Source organism: Anarhichas minor, unplaced genomic scaffold (genome assembly GCF_050575085.1).
Source record: "Anarhichas minor isolate MPS153535 unplaced genomic scaffold, ASM5057508v1 ptg000125l, whole genome shotgun sequence".
Lineage (NCBI taxonomy): Eukaryota > Metazoa > Chordata > Actinopteri > Perciformes > Anarhichadidae > Anarhichas > Anarhichas minor.
Window position 1 is genome coordinate 342,033 of NW_027466571.1, and position 15,468 is coordinate 357,500.

At 43.1% G+C, this 15,468-nt stretch overlaps 3 protein-coding genes across 3 annotated transcripts in view; 2 read left to right on the forward strand and 1 right to left on the reverse strand.

Moving 5' to 3' along the window:
- Positions 1-5,027, forward strand: part of ptprbl (protein tyrosine phosphatase receptor type B, like) — a 55,445-nt gene extending 50,418 nt beyond the window's left edge. The window contains exons 34-35 of the mRNA XM_076083264.1: positions 975-1,095; positions 4,945-5,027. Of these exons, the coding sequence (XP_075939379.1) occupies positions 975-1,095; positions 4,945-5,027 (204 nt within the window). The remainder of the gene's footprint in view (positions 1-974; positions 1,096-4,944) is intronic.
- LOC142941028 (fibroblast growth factor receptor substrate 2-like) lies at positions 3,851-9,567 on the forward strand. The gene is given in 8 exon segments (XM_076083275.1): positions 3,851-4,194; positions 4,945-5,027; positions 5,103-5,194; positions 6,644-6,830; positions 7,312-7,443; positions 7,865-8,028; positions 8,130-8,515; positions 8,517-9,567. Coding segments are annotated over 6 exon segments (1,599 nt in total). The 5' UTR covers positions 3,851-4,194; positions 4,945-5,027; positions 5,103-5,128; the 3' UTR covers positions 9,181-9,567.
- A 4,782-nt stretch (positions 9,568-14,349) lies between these two features.
- LOC142941025 (nuclear pore complex protein Nup160-like) overlaps positions 14,350-15,468 on the reverse strand; it is a 12,701-nt gene continuing 11,582 nt past the window's right edge. Inside the window, exons 3-7 of the mRNA XM_076083265.1 lie at positions 15,338-15,439; positions 15,099-15,240; positions 14,843-14,968; positions 14,673-14,768; positions 14,350-14,601 (exon numbers count right to left, since the gene is read on the reverse strand). Coding sequence (XP_075939380.1) covers positions 14,518-14,601; positions 14,673-14,768; positions 14,843-14,968; positions 15,099-15,240; positions 15,338-15,439 — 550 coding nt within the window. The 3' untranslated portion in view covers positions 14,350-14,517. The remainder of the gene's footprint in view (positions 14,602-14,672; positions 14,769-14,842; positions 14,969-15,098; positions 15,241-15,337; positions 15,440-15,468) is intronic.

Below are 15,468 nucleotides of genomic sequence, written 5' to 3' on the forward strand. Positions count from 1 at the left end.
GTTATGTTATGTTACGTAATATATATACTATACTATGTTATGTTATGTAATATATATACTATACTATACTATGTCATGTTATGTTACGTAATATATATACTATACTATACTATACTATGTTATGTTACGTTACGTTACGTAATATACAGTATACTATACTATACTATGTCATGTTATGTTATGTTATGTAATATATATACTATACTATGTTATGTTATGTTACGTAATATATATACTATACTATGTTATGTTACGTAATATACAGTATACTATACTATACTGTCATGTTATGTTATGTAATATATATACTATACTATGTTACATTACATTACGTTATGTTATGTTACGTAATATACTATATACTATACTATGTCATGTTATGTTGTGTTATGTTACGTAATATATATACTATACTATGTTATGTTATGTTATGTTACGTAATATATATACTATACTATACTATGTCATGTTATGTTATGTTACGTTACGTTACGTTACGTAATATACAGTATACTATACTATATTATGTCATGTTATGTTATGTAATATATATACTATACTATGTTATGTTATGTTATGTTACGTAATATATATACTATACTATGTTATGTTATATTATGTTACGTTATGTTATGTTATGTTACGTTACGTAATATATATACTATACCATGTTATATTATGTTATGTTATGTTACATAATATATATACTATACTATGTTATGTTATGTTACATAATCTATATACTATACTATGTCATGTTATGTTACGTAATATATATACTATACTATGTCATGTTATGTTACGTAATATATATAATATACTATTTTATGTTATGTTACATTATATTATGTTGTTATGTTATGTTATATTATATAATGTTACGTTAATTTATACACTATACTATATTATGTTACGTCCCGTTACATTACGTCACGTTACGTTAATGTAATGTAGTTTCTCTTCCACCTCCTCAGTGTCAGTATGCGTACCTCCATCAGTGTGTTCGTGATGTTCTCAGAGCCAGAAAGCTCCACAGTGAGCAGGAGAACCTCCTCTACCCCGTCTATGCAAATGTAAACTACAACTCCCAAAGAGGTAAGTGATTATCAATCTACACCTGTAGCTTATTATTGATCACGCTACACCTGTAGCGCATTGTTAGTCAATCTACACCTGTAGTTTATTGTTGGTCAATCTACACCTGTAGCTTATTGTTGGTCAATCTACACCTGTTGCTTATTGTTGGTTGATCTACACCTGTAGTTTATTGTTGGTCATTTAGAGACATTAGAGTTAAAATATCTGTTCCATATATATATTTATTGTATATATATATATATATATATATATATATATTTTCATATAAATATGTTGATCTTTTTCCACAGAGACCCTGCGCAGATGTTAAAGATTCTATAGACCTCTGATCAATATATCAGACTACTGATCAATATGTTAGACCACTGTACATATACTTCATATCTGTATGTATTTGTGTATATTTCTTTCTATAGATATATTTCTAAATTATGTGTTTTCATTTTGTTGTATGAGTTTTAATATTTGCTTATAACAGTTATCACATAAAACAATCACATGCTTCTCCAAACTCTGAAGGAATGGATATGTGTGTATATACATATATGTGTGACATCACAATATGTGTTTTATGTTCATCAAAAACTATTAAAGTTGAAGTGTTGAAGGTAAAATCATTGTTTTGAATGGTAAATGTATGTAAGATATCATTTGAAGTTTGCATCATGTATTTTATTTAAAAAGGACATATTGTGTGTGAGAGCAGTTAAATAAACACCAAAGAAGAAGTATTTCTCTGATGAATCCTTCATAAAGGACAAACCTGCTCCAACATGTACAGTTACTGTGGAGGACAGTACACGAGTTTACTACAAGTACCACAAGTACTTTTACTTAAGTAGAGGACAGAAGTACACATTCAAACTTACTTTCTACTTCTCCTCCACTAATATCGTACTTTTTACTGTACTACATCTCAGAGGTACATATTGTACTTTTTACTGTACTACATCTCAGAGGTGCATATTGTACTTTTAACTGTACTACATCTCAGAGGTACATATTATACTTTATACTGTACTACATCTCAGAGGTACATATTGTACTTTATACTGTACTACATCTCAGAGGTACATATTATACTTTATACTGTACTACATCTCAGAGGTACATATTGTACTTTTTACTGTACTACACCTCAGAGGTACATATTATACTTTCTACTGTACTACATCTCAGAGGTACATATTGTACTTTTTACTGTACTACACCTCAGAGGTACATATAGTACTTTCTACTGTAATACATCTCAGAGGTACATATTATACTTTTTACTGTACTACATCTCAGAGGTGCATATTGTACTTTTAACTGTACTACATCTCAGAGGTACATATTATACTTTATACTGTACTACATCTCAGAGGTACATATTGTACTTTTAACTGTACTACATCTCAGAGGTACATATTGTACTTTTTACTGTACTACATCTCAGAGGTGCATATTGTACTTTTAACTGTACTACATCTCAGAGGTACATATTATACTTTATACTGTACTACATCTCAGAGGTACATATTGTACTTTTAACTGTACTACATCTCAGAGGTACATATTGCACTTTATACTGTACTACATCTCAGAGGTACATATTATACTTTATACTGTACTACATCTCAGAGGTACATATTGTACTTTTTACTGTACTACACCTCAGAGGTACATATTATACTTTCTACTGTACTACATCTCAGAGGTACATATACTTTTTACTGTACTACATCTCAGAGGTACATATTGTACTTTATACTGTACTACACCTCAGAGGTACATATAGTACTTTTTACTGTACTACATCTCAGAGGTACATATAGTACTTTTTACTGTACTACACCTCAGAGGTACATATAGTACTTTCCACTATACTACACCTCAGAGGTACATATTGTACTTTATACTGTACTACATATCAGAGGTACATATTGTACTTTATACTGTACTACATCTCAGAGGTACATATAGTACTTTATACTGTACTACATCTCAGAGGTATATATTATACTTTATACTGTACTACATCTCAGAGGTACATATTGTACTTTTAACTGTACTACATCTCAGAGGTACACGTTGTACTTTTTACTGTACTACACCTCAGAGGTACATATTGTACTTTTAACTGTACATCTCAGAGGTACATATTGTACTTTTTACTGTACTACACCTCAGAGGTACATATAGTACTTTATACTGTACTACATCTCAGAGGTACATATTGTACTTTTAACTACTACATCTCAGAGGTATATATTATACTTTATACTGTACTACATCTCAGAGGTACATATTGTACTTTTAACTGTACTACATCTCAGAGGTAAATAATGTACTTTCTACTGTACTACATCTCAGAGGTACATATTGTACTTTTAACTGTACTACATCTCAGAGGTACATATTGTACTTTCTACTCTACTACATCTCAGAGGTAAAAATGTACTTTATACTGTACTACACCTCAGAGGTACATGTTGTACTTTTTACTGTACTTATATGTACTTTAGGATATAAAGTAATTAACATCAAACATACACATTAATGCAGCAGTAATAACTACTTGAACTATATTTATACACATCACACTGTGGCATTAGTACTTGTACTGAAGTACAGGACTTGAATACACATGATGACGCATAATGAAAGAGTAGTTATGTATATTTCCAGATGACGTCACTCGGCTCTCTCCCCAAACCACACGGCCCCCTCGCGCATGCGCACAGCTGCGGGTGTTCACCACATTGAAGCTGCTGAACTCTCGGAAGTTTAAGCTAAGTTTAGCAGTGATTTAGCACCATCAGGCTAGCGGCAGAAAAACACTGTTCGACGGAGGAAAACTCGTTTTATATCGATAATAAAGTTCGTTAGGACGGGATCTAGTGAACCACGGAGGAACCACCGATGGAACTAAACAGTTTATCATCGGTTTATCTGCGTTAGACCCTCTGGAAGAAGTTGTGATTGTTGTTTTTTGGCGCTCTAGCAGCGCAGAGGAAAGATGGAGGAGTAGCATCGAGCTAACGCTAGCTGGGGTCGGTTATATCTCGGTTACATCGGACTGGATGTGAGGCTGTGTTCCACCACTAAGACTGTGTGAGTATCAATGTCTTTAACACCAAATCATGGGTTATTCAGCCGGTAGAGAGAGCTAGCTTTAGTTAGCCTCGGAGCTCGGAGTTAGCTGGAATCTGTGTTAGCTTACTGAGAGGTTAGGGTTAGCTTTAGGCTAACTAGCTAGCTAGTGACGTCACGTTACGTTAGTTAGTTAGTGGACGTTAACTTTTTAGCTGCTGGTTGGGTCTGTTCATTCCGATGGTTTAACACACTTAAGTGGGAACACTGGACACACACACTTTTAACTGGGAACACTGGACACACACACACTTTTAACTGGGAACACTGGACACACACACACTTTTAACTGGGAACACTGGACACACACTTTTAACTGGGAACACTGGACACACACACACTTTTAACTGGGAACACTGGACACACACACACTTTTAACACGGACACTTTTACCTGGGATGCTGTAGAGGCGGGGCTACACAGTGATTGACAGGTCTCTAACAGACCATAAAGCAGGGGATGCTTTAGGGCGGGGCTACACAGTGATTGACAGGTCTCTAATAGACCATAAAGCAGGGGATGCTTTAGGGCGGGGCTACACGGTGATTGACAGGTCTCTCTGGTTTTACCTCTATGGTTATCTACTCGTGGACTAATCAGCCAGCTATACTCTAGATTTCTTTGTGATTTAAATGATTAATTGATTTTTTTAATTGAGCTAATCTTTCACTCATCATCTTCATCGTCATGTGACCTCGGATGTCTCTACAGAGCTGCTGTTCATGTTTCCAGATCAACCAGAGCATGAGAGTCCCTCTGAGGATGGAACCAGGTCTACTGGAGGCAGGATCTAGGTGAGGATCCTCCAAAGAAACATCTCATCTAAAGCTCAGTGTGGACATTTCTTTAATCACGTCTTTGTGTCCCAGACATCAGATGGTGCTCTGAAGAAGCCATGGGTAGCTGTTTAAGCTGTCCAGAGAAAGAGTCAATTCCAGATAATCATCAAAGTAAATTCAAGGTGAGTTTGTATCAGATTAACTCGGAGAGACCCACATAGACCTGTTGTTGTAGCCTATTTTTCGTCTGTTGGACGGCGAGCACTTGTATGTAATAGACACAGCTTAGAAACCACCTCATTGTCAATATATCTACAAAAGAGCCTCTAGTTGGTGGATGTAAAGTCTCATGAGGCGGTGATTAGTCTAGAGGTCACAACAGCTCATTTTATACAGGGACTTCAAAAACATCTAAAAAAACAATTGGCTTTTTTATTATGAGTCGTCAGACATGTTTATAGTGCTTTATTTCATCACACAAATACAACTGAGCTGCACAAGAGTTTCAGCTTTCCAATTTATGTAATTCCAAGTCTGCATAACTATTCAAATACACCACTGAAAGAACAGGTTGAATTAACACATTCACAACTTCACTCTATCTTTACCAGTGGGGGCGCTCGGTAACGTAGACTCACAATGTTTAGTACAGAACAGTAACAGTCTGGAAACATATCAAAGATCAGTCCGATTGCTTCAAACGTCTTCAGGCGGAGCTTACACGCATACCGAAGTTTGATCGAAACATTTTGGGCCAATCGTTTGGGAGAAATTCTTTAATAAACACATTGACCTGCTGACGATTACTCACATTCACGTCGGACAAAGTGTTTCTGTATGTCTCGTTGTTGTGGTGTACCTGCCTCTGACTGTGGTGGTGTTGTGGTGTACCTGCCTCTGACTGTGTTGTTGTGGTGTACCTGCCTCTGACTGTGTCTTGTTGTTGTGGTGTACCTGCCTCTGACTGTGTCTTGTTGTTGTGGTGTACCTGCCTCTGACTGTGTCATGTTGTTGTAGTGTACCTGCCTCTGACTGTGTCATGTTGTTGTAGTGTACCTGCCTCTGACGTGTTGATGTTGTTGTGGTGTACCTGCCTCTGACGTGTTGATGTTGTTGTTGTGGTGTACCTGCCTCTGACGGTGTCTTGTTGTTGTAGTGTACCTGCCTCTGACTGTGTTGATGTTGTTGTTGTGGTGTACCTGCCTCTGACTGTGTTGATGTTGTTGTTGTGGTGTACCTGCCTCTGACGGTGTTGTTGTTGTTGTGGTGTACCTGCCTCTGACGGTGTTGATGTTGTTGTTGTGGTGTACCTGCCTCTGACGGTGTTGTTGTGGTGTACCTGACTGTTGTTGTTGTGGTGTACCTGACTGTTGTTGTTGTGGTGTACCTGCCTTTGACTGTGTTGGTGTTGTTGTTGTGGTGCACCTGCCTTTGACTGTGTTGATGTTGTTGTGGTGTACCTGCCTCTGACTGTGTCATGTTGTTGTAGTGTACCTGCCTCTGACTGTGTCATGTTGTTGTGGTGTACCTGCCTCTGACTGTGTCATGTTGTTGTGGTCTACCTGCCTCTGACGGTGTTGATGTTGTTGTTGTGGTGTACCTGACTGTGTTGTTGTTGTTTGCCTGTACAGGTGATAAACGTGGACGACGATGGGAACGAACTGGGCTCAGGTGTGATGGAGTTGACTGATGCTGAACTTGTCCTCCACACCCATCGCCGTGACGACGTCAGGTGGCCATACCTGTGCTTACGTCGCTATGGTTACGACTCCAATCTGTTCTCGTTTGAGAGCGGCAGACGATGTCAGACCGGCCAAGGTGCGTCACGTGACACTGTCACATGACACTGTCACTAAACTTTATTTAATCTTCAAGGAACAAACAATTATATTCAATTCAATGCAATTTGTATTAATCAAAATCATGAAAGCCAAATTGGCCTCAGAGGGTTTTACATGTGTGTATATATATATGTGTGTATGTGTATATATATGTATATATATGTTAGTGCTGGGCAAGTTAATTAATTTATGCGTTAACGCAATAATAACGCGTTAACTTGCCCAGCACTCGTGTGTGTGTGTATATATATATATATATATATGTGTGTATATATGCTACTGGCTGTGCATGTGACCCTCAAATATATAATTTCTTGAGACTATTATCGCATGAACGAATCAATCAGTAATCATTTAATGACAGATCTAGAACTCCATGGTGTGTATTTGTATCTGTTTCTCTCCTGATCTTATAACAATGTGAACACAAACAAAACATCGTTTTTTTTTAATTTCAGGTATTTTTGCCTTCAAATGTTCTCGAGCTGAAGAAATCTTCAACATGCTGCAGGAGGTGATGCACAGTCACAGCATCAGTGTGGTGGAGGAGGCGGTGCTGGAGCCCAACCAGTCAATACACACACCTGCAGGTAATATATACACACACACACACACACACCTGCAGGTAATATACACACACACACACACCTGCAGGTAATATACACACACACACACACCTGCAGGTAATATACACACACACACACACCTGCAGGTAATATACACACACACACACACCTGCAGGTAATATACACACACACACACACCTGCAGGTAATATACACACACACACACACACACCTGCAGGTAATATACACACACACACACACACACCTGCAGGTAATATACACACACACACGCAGGTAATATACACACACACACACACACCTGCAGGTAATATACACACACATCCCTGTACTTATATCTTTGAGGACCCTGATTGACAGGTTGCCCCTCAGCCTAACCTGAACCCGGGAGCTGACCTGAACCTGCGTGTGTGTCTTTGTGTGATCAGCTCTGGGTTACTCGGTGCCTACGGTGCCTAATGGTGTGACCAGGATCCCATCTGTGGGTGAAGCCCCGTCTCACCCCTCCACCCGTCACCCGTCTGTGGCCAGCACCCGTCTGCCCTCCGTGGGAGAAGAGTCCACTCATCCTCTGCTGGTGGCTGATGAAGCGGTGAGAGACACAGTTCCTCACATTGATCTGATCATTAAATCCATGCAGCAGAATGATGATCTAATAATGATGATGTCATGATGTAATGTTTCCCGGTTCAGGTCCACACCTATGTGAACACCACAGGGCTCCTGGAGGACCAGCCCAGCCCTCTGACAGTCACCCCTAACCCGATGGAGAGCCCCACCTCCCCCCGGTCTCTGTGTCCTCCGACCCCCCCGCCTCCTCCGAGGGTCCGCGTGGAGCCGTTGGACCCGCCCCCCGAGCCGGAACCCCAGGTGGTGCTGGAGCCTCAGGGGGTTCGCTTCGTGCTGGGCCCCACCCCCGTTCAGAGGCAGCTGATGGAGAAGGAGAAGAGGCAGCAGGAGGTGGAGGAGCCCCGAGAGACTAACGGCCACATGGAGGTCAGCATCGAGGCCGAGCCGGCTCCTCCTCTCTCCAACGGCTCCTCCTCCTCTAATCCCTCCACGGCTTTTCGCCGCCACCGCCCGCCCCCCCCTCACCCCCGACTTGCAGAATGTCAACAACTCGGCCCAGCGGCGCACCGCCCTGCTGGACTACGAGAACCTGCCGGCACTGCCGCCGGTGTGGGAGACGAGGAAGCCGAGCTCGGAGGAGGAGGAGAACCTGAAGACGCCGTCGCTCAACGGCTACAGCCATCACCACCCCCCCCACAGCCTGCTGCACCACTCCTACTCCCACCCTCTCTCGCCCGGCCAGGAGGCCTCTCACAACTACGTCAACACGGAGAACGTGACCGCTCCGCTCAGCGCCCACCGGCCCGACACGGCCCGGCGCCGCACCGACGGGCCCACCATCTTCAACTTTGACTTCCGTCGGCCGCCGCCGGGCCACACGGAGCTGCCCAAAACCCTGAACTACATCGAGGTGGAGTTGGACAACAGCGTGGGGAACAAGGGCGCTTCGGACGGCAGCAACCCCCCCACGCCCCGCACCCCCACCTCCCCGCTCCCCCCCACCTCCCCGCTCCCCCCCATCACCCCCACCCGCCGCACAGAGCTCTACGCCCTCATCGACATCGAACGCACCGCCGCCATGTCCAACCTGCAGAAGGCTCGGCCGCGAGACGACGGCACGTCACGCAAGACGCGACACAACAGCACGGAGCTGCCCACCAAAAGCACTGCATGACCCCGCCCCTTTTCACCCTGCGTGTCGTCTGATTTGACGGACGGAGCTTCTTTATATTCACACGGAGACGCAGTGACAGACTCCACCAATGAGTTAATGGCTTCCTGTTCAGGTAGACCGTCACACCTGAACCTCGGTACTCTTCATACAGCGGTGATATAAGACCTCTGTTTGGGTTGATGTTGATGAGACTGGACTGCATTCCGCCTCCTTATATGGTACAAATCAGTATTACTGAACAAAGCATTCCATTTAGCCTTTTATATGATTCACTACATGCTGCTGTAACTCTGTATCTAAGGACCACATGGTACACCACATTATGTCTCTGAATATGTACAGTAGATTCTGGCACAATAAATGTCTGTTGTTTTATTTGTACTTATACTTCAGCTCATCATTGGCTTCATGATCTTCCTTCATTAGAGTCAGCTGTGGTTTAAAGGGAGTGACATCACTAAGTCTCCTAATCTTCTTGTTTTAACAGACAGGATGGAGGTCAGTCTGTTCTTGATACTCAATCAGTTTAATGTGAACGTTGGAACGCTGCACAGTTTCCTGTCTGTTCATTGGTCAGCTCAGGCTATTCTAACATTAGTTTATTATATTCTACCATCTGTAGAAAGGATTCTTTCAAAAGTCAACATTGATTGAAAAAAGATAGAAGAAATCATTTTTATCTGCCTTTTTGATTCTATTTGTTGGTGTTTAGAACATTTTCATTGTAATCAAAAAGCTGTTTAACAGGAACATAAATTCCATTTATGTAAATTTAACTTTTTATGATTTTTGATGACCTATGATGTTTTTCGACATACTATACTCTGAGTATTGTGAGTTTCTGCTTGTCTGAGGAGGTGTGATGTAGTCTCAGCTGGGGGAGGAGCCTGCACTCAGTAGGCAGCTGTCCTTCAGCACCGCTGGTGGTTGGAAGCGTCGGGCAAACGAAGGCTGCAGGGCGACTTTTTCAAGCCCGACTTCGTCAAGCTAAGACTTCTCGAGCGTGTACTTAGATGTGTTTGAGTCTGATTTCTGTCCTTTCTGCCCGGTGGTCACGTAGACGTTGGGTCACTCCCAGGTGACCCCACTAACCTCATCTATCCTACTCTGTGGTGGCGGGGGGGCTCTGGAATTGCCAGTCGGCAGTGACGAAAGCTGAGTTCATCTCGGGCTACGCTTCCTTGCTCTCCATCAGCTTTCTTGCTCTAACTGAGACCTGAATCACACCAGAAAACACCATCACACCTGCAGCTCTGTCAGAAGTGTACTCTGTCTCTCACACTCCCAGAGCTGTGAGGTGGGGTGGTGGTACTGACCTGCTAATCTGCCCAAAATGGAAATACTCTCTTGTCTCTGTTCCTCTGTTCTCCCCGTCCTCTTTCGAATTTCATGCTGTGACTGTCATTTATCCAGTCAAGCTCACCATTGCTGTTGTGTATCGCCCACCAGGCCCTCTTGGTGAGTTCCTGGAGGAGCTCGACACATTAGTCTCGCACTTCCACGACGATGGCTCAGCACTCATCCTGCTCAGTAAGAACCTCTTCTTTCCTTCCTCTCCTCCTTTGACCTTTTCCACTCCTCTTCTCCTCCTACCCACAAGGCAACCAGCTGGATCTTATCTTCACTAGACACTGTTCTACTGCTAACCTCTCTGTCACTCCCCTCCAGCTCTCTGACCACTATTTCATGTCTTACTCCCTCCACCTACCCACATGGTTTCTACCCGTAGTCATCTCCACTCCCTCTCCCCGGCTGATCTTTCCTCTTCTGTTACCTCGGCCCTCCCTGACCCTGAATCCTTCTCTCTCTCCTATCCCCTGATACTGCTACTGATCTTCTCTCCACCCTTTCCTCTTCTTTGGACAACCTCTGTCCTTTCACCTCCAGGCCTGCACGGCCAACCCCACCTGCCCCGTGGCTGTCGGACTCAGTGCGTAGTGATAGACGGAGTCTAAGAGAGGCTGAGTGAAAATGGAGAAAAGGCAAACTCCCAGAGGACCTTTTTAACTTCCAATCTCTTCCTTCCACGTTTTCCTCTCTATCTACTGCTAAAGCTGCTTTCTTCCGCTCTAAAATCCTAACCTCTGCTTCCAATCTTAAAAAACTTCGAAACTTTCTCTTCACTCCTCCCCCCCCCCCCCCCCCCCTCCTCCTCCTCCTACTTCCTCCCTGACGATTTCGCCAACTTCTTTGACAAGAAGGTAAACGATATCAGGTCCTTCTTCTCTCAGCCCCCTGGTCCCTGTCCATCATCTCACTCTCTACCCTCTCCAGCTCTTCCCCCTCAGCTCTCCCTCCCCTCTCCATGCCCTATCTTGCTCCCCTAACCCTAACCCCCAAACGAGGTCCTCAACCTTGTTACATCTAACCGCCCCACCACATGCTCCCTTGACCCGATCCCCTCCCCTTCAGTCTATTGTGACTGAACTCCTTCCTTTCCTCACCCACCTCATAAACACATCTCTTGTTTCAGGATGCTTTCACACGGCTTTCAAGACTGCCAGAGTCACCCCCCTTCTGAAGAAACCATCACTTGACCCCTCTGATGTCAAGAACTTCAGACCGGTTTCTCTTCTACCCTTTCTATCCAAAACACTTGAACGCGCTGTCTTTAACCAACTGTCTTCCTATCTCCACCAGAACAGCCTCTTGGACCCCCACCAGTCCGGGTTCAAAGTGGGTCACTCGACTGAGACAGCCCTCCTTGCGGTGACGGAGTCGCTTCATGCAGCGAGAGCTAACTCTCTCTCCTCTGTCCTGATTCTCCTGGACCTGTCTGCAGCGTTTGACACTGAACCACCAGATCCTCCTCTCCACCCTCGAGGGGATGGGCGTCTCAGGCTCTGCACTCTCCGTTTGCGTCCTACCTGACAGGTCGATCCTACCAGGTGACATGGAGGGGGGCCGTGTCGGAACCACGCATGCTGACTACGGGGGTTCCACAAGGTTCAGTCCTGGGCCCTCTTCTCTTCTCGCTCTACACAACATCTCTGGGTTCTGTTATTCGCTCGCATGACTTCTCTTACCATCGTTATGCCGATGAAACCCAGTTGGTCTTGTCATTTCCCCCGGTGACACTCAAGTGGAGGCACGCATCGCTGCGTTCTTGGCTGACATCTCAAAGTGGATGATGACACACCAGCTGAAGCTCAACCTGGACAAAACCAAGCTACTGTTCCTCCCGGGGAAGGGTTGCCCGCACCGAGACCTGTCCATCACCATTGACGATACCGTGGTGACGCCGACTCGGACTGCGAGGAACCTGGGTGTGACCCTGGATGACCAACTGCCGTTCTCAGCAAACATTGCATCGGTTACACGCTCCTGCAGATTCCTGCTCTACAACATCAGGAGGATTCGCCCCTTCCTCACTGATGAGACGGCGCAGGTGCTCATCCAGGCTCTTGTCATCTCCCGCCTGGACTACTGCAACTCACTACTTGCCGGATTTCTAAATGTTAATGAACCTCAAACCTGAATATTTAAGAAAGGTTTGGTTCTTAGAATATGTGTGCACAATGCGTGAGGAAGGGGGCGTGTCTTTCATCCTCACTTTTACTTTCTTAAATATTCAGGTATGAGGTTTAACATTTTGGATTGACAGAGAGCTCTGTGGTTCTTCAATAAAAATGCAACTTGCCTAATAATTGTGCACACTGCATATATATATATACAGGACTGTCTCAGAAAATTAGAATATTGTGATAAAGTTCTTTATTTTCTGTAATGCAATTAAAAAAACAAAAATGTCATGCATTCTGGATTCATTACAAATCAACTGAAATATTGCAAGCCTTTTATTCTATTAATATTGCTGATTATGGCTTACAGCTTAAGAAAACTCAAATATCCTATCTCTAAATATTAGAATATTTCCTCAGACCAAGTTAAAAAAAAGATTGATAACAGCAAAACAAAATCAAACATTAGAAAATGTCCATTAATGCACTCAGTACTTGGTTGGGAATCCTTTTGCATGGATTACAGCATCAATGCGGCGTGGCATGGAGGCAATCAGCCTGTGGCATTGCTGAGGTGTTATGGATGCCCAGGATGCTTCAATAGCGGCCTTTAGCTCATTTGCATTGTTGGGTCTGGTGTCTTTCAGCTTCCTCTTCACAATACCCCACAAATTCTCTATGGGGTTGTATTGTATTGTTGTATTTCATTTGGAAGTCAAGGCGCCAGAGTCTGGAGAAAGGCTGGAGAGGAGCAAAATCCAAGTTGCTTGAAATCCAGTGTGAAGTTCCCACAGTCAGTGATGGTTTGGGGAGCCATGTCAGCTGCTGGTGTTGGTCCACTGTGTTTCATCAAGTCCAGAGTAAATGCAGCTGTGTACCAAGAGATTTTAGAGCACTACATGCTTCCGTCTGCTGAAAAGCTCTATGGAGATGAGGATTTCATTTTCCAGCATGATCTGGCACCTGCCCACAGTGCCAGAACCACCAGTAACTGGTGTACTGCCCATGGCATTACTGTCCTCGATTGGCCTGCCAATTCCCCTGACCTGAACCCCAAAGAGAATTTGTGGGGTATTGTGAAGAGGAAGCTGAAAGACACCAGACCCAACAATGCAAATGAGCTAAAGGCCGCTATTGAAGCATCCTGGGCATCCATAACACCTCAGCAATGCCACGCCGCATTGATGCTGTAATCCGTGCAAAAGGATTCCCAACCAAGTACTGAGTGCATTAATGGACATTTTCTAATGTTTGATTTTGTTTTGCTGTTATCAATCTTTTTTTTAACTTGGTCTGAGGAAATATTCTAATATTTAGAGATAGGATATTTGAGTTTTCTTAAGCTGTAAGCCATAATCAGCAATATTAATAGAATAAAAGGCTTGCAATATTTCAGTTGATTTGTAATGAATCCAGAATGCATGACATTTTTGTTTTTTTTAATTGCATTACAGAAAATAAAGAACTTTATCACAATATTCTAATTTTCTGAGACAGTCCTGTATATATGCAAGTCATAGTACACACTTGCATACAAAAGATAAAATAACTAATGTAATAGATATATACACGAACTCAGAGACAAACTGTTTAGATTGTAAATATATAATGATCTCACCACCACCCTGAAATATATACATACATCCTGCTGACCTGTCAGTGTGAGAGAATTTATTCCATATTAATTAATTAATGAGACGACATGAAATGCAAGAAGACACTTTATTTTCAACACAACTTACATTCTGAAGGAAAAACATGACGATACAAAAGAGACTATTATAAAAAACTAAACAGCTGATTTGACACTATGTATTTACATCAGGTTCCAGCTGAGAGTCTCTGATTGGTCGAAGTCGTCACGTGACCTGAAGAATCATCGAGTGACGAGTCTCCGTTTGGTCGTCTGGTCCACCAGTTTGTGATAATTGTCCAGTTTGTCTCGAACTTTATTATAAATCTGAAAACAGATCCACACATTCATCACACTGAAGATCACAAACAAGGCGTCAACAGGAAGTGATGACTCACGCTGCTGTTGGTCTGCGTCTCGTTCAGCGTCTGCAGCAGCTGATCGATGGACGTGTACGGCAGCCAGACGGAGGACGACGTCGCCGACAGAGGTCTCTGAAACATTCAGACAGTTCAGTGATTCTGTTCAATGTTTAATGATTCATAACTTACTACTTAAAGTATTTTACCTCGATTCCAAAGTACTGGTGTCCTCTCCCCAGCAGAGCGTCTACGTACTCCAACACCAGCTCAGCTGCAGCCTCCAGGAGATCAAAGTTAAGGTAGAGACGCAGCAGAGACGCAGCGTCCACTTCCTGTAAGAAACACAGCTGCATTGTGTGAAAATAACCACTCAGAAACACAGCTGCATCGTGGGAAAATAACCACTAAGAAACACAGCTGCGTTGTGGGAAAGTAAAGCATCCCTATTGGCTGAAGTCTCACCTTGTAGGACTTGATGAGCCAATCAGGCAGCGGGACACCGTGTGACAGCAGCTTGTTGATGACACAGCGGTGATGCTGTCCGTTAGCAGAAGGATACCTGTCCAGGTAAGAGGACAGCAGCTGCCACGCCTCGTCTGTAGCACTACCACAGAAGAAGAAACAAAGAATATGTATTTTAAACTGTAATAAATGAACGAAGCTCTTTATTTGTGATATTTGAACAATAACAGAAGTGAAACCTGGACTCTTTGGTGTTGACGACAGAGGACAGCTGATTAGCAGCCAACCAGCTCCAGGCTTCGTTCTGAGACTCCTCCCCCCCAAACTGAAGCTTAATGCACCTGAACACAAACAAAAAACCACATTTATT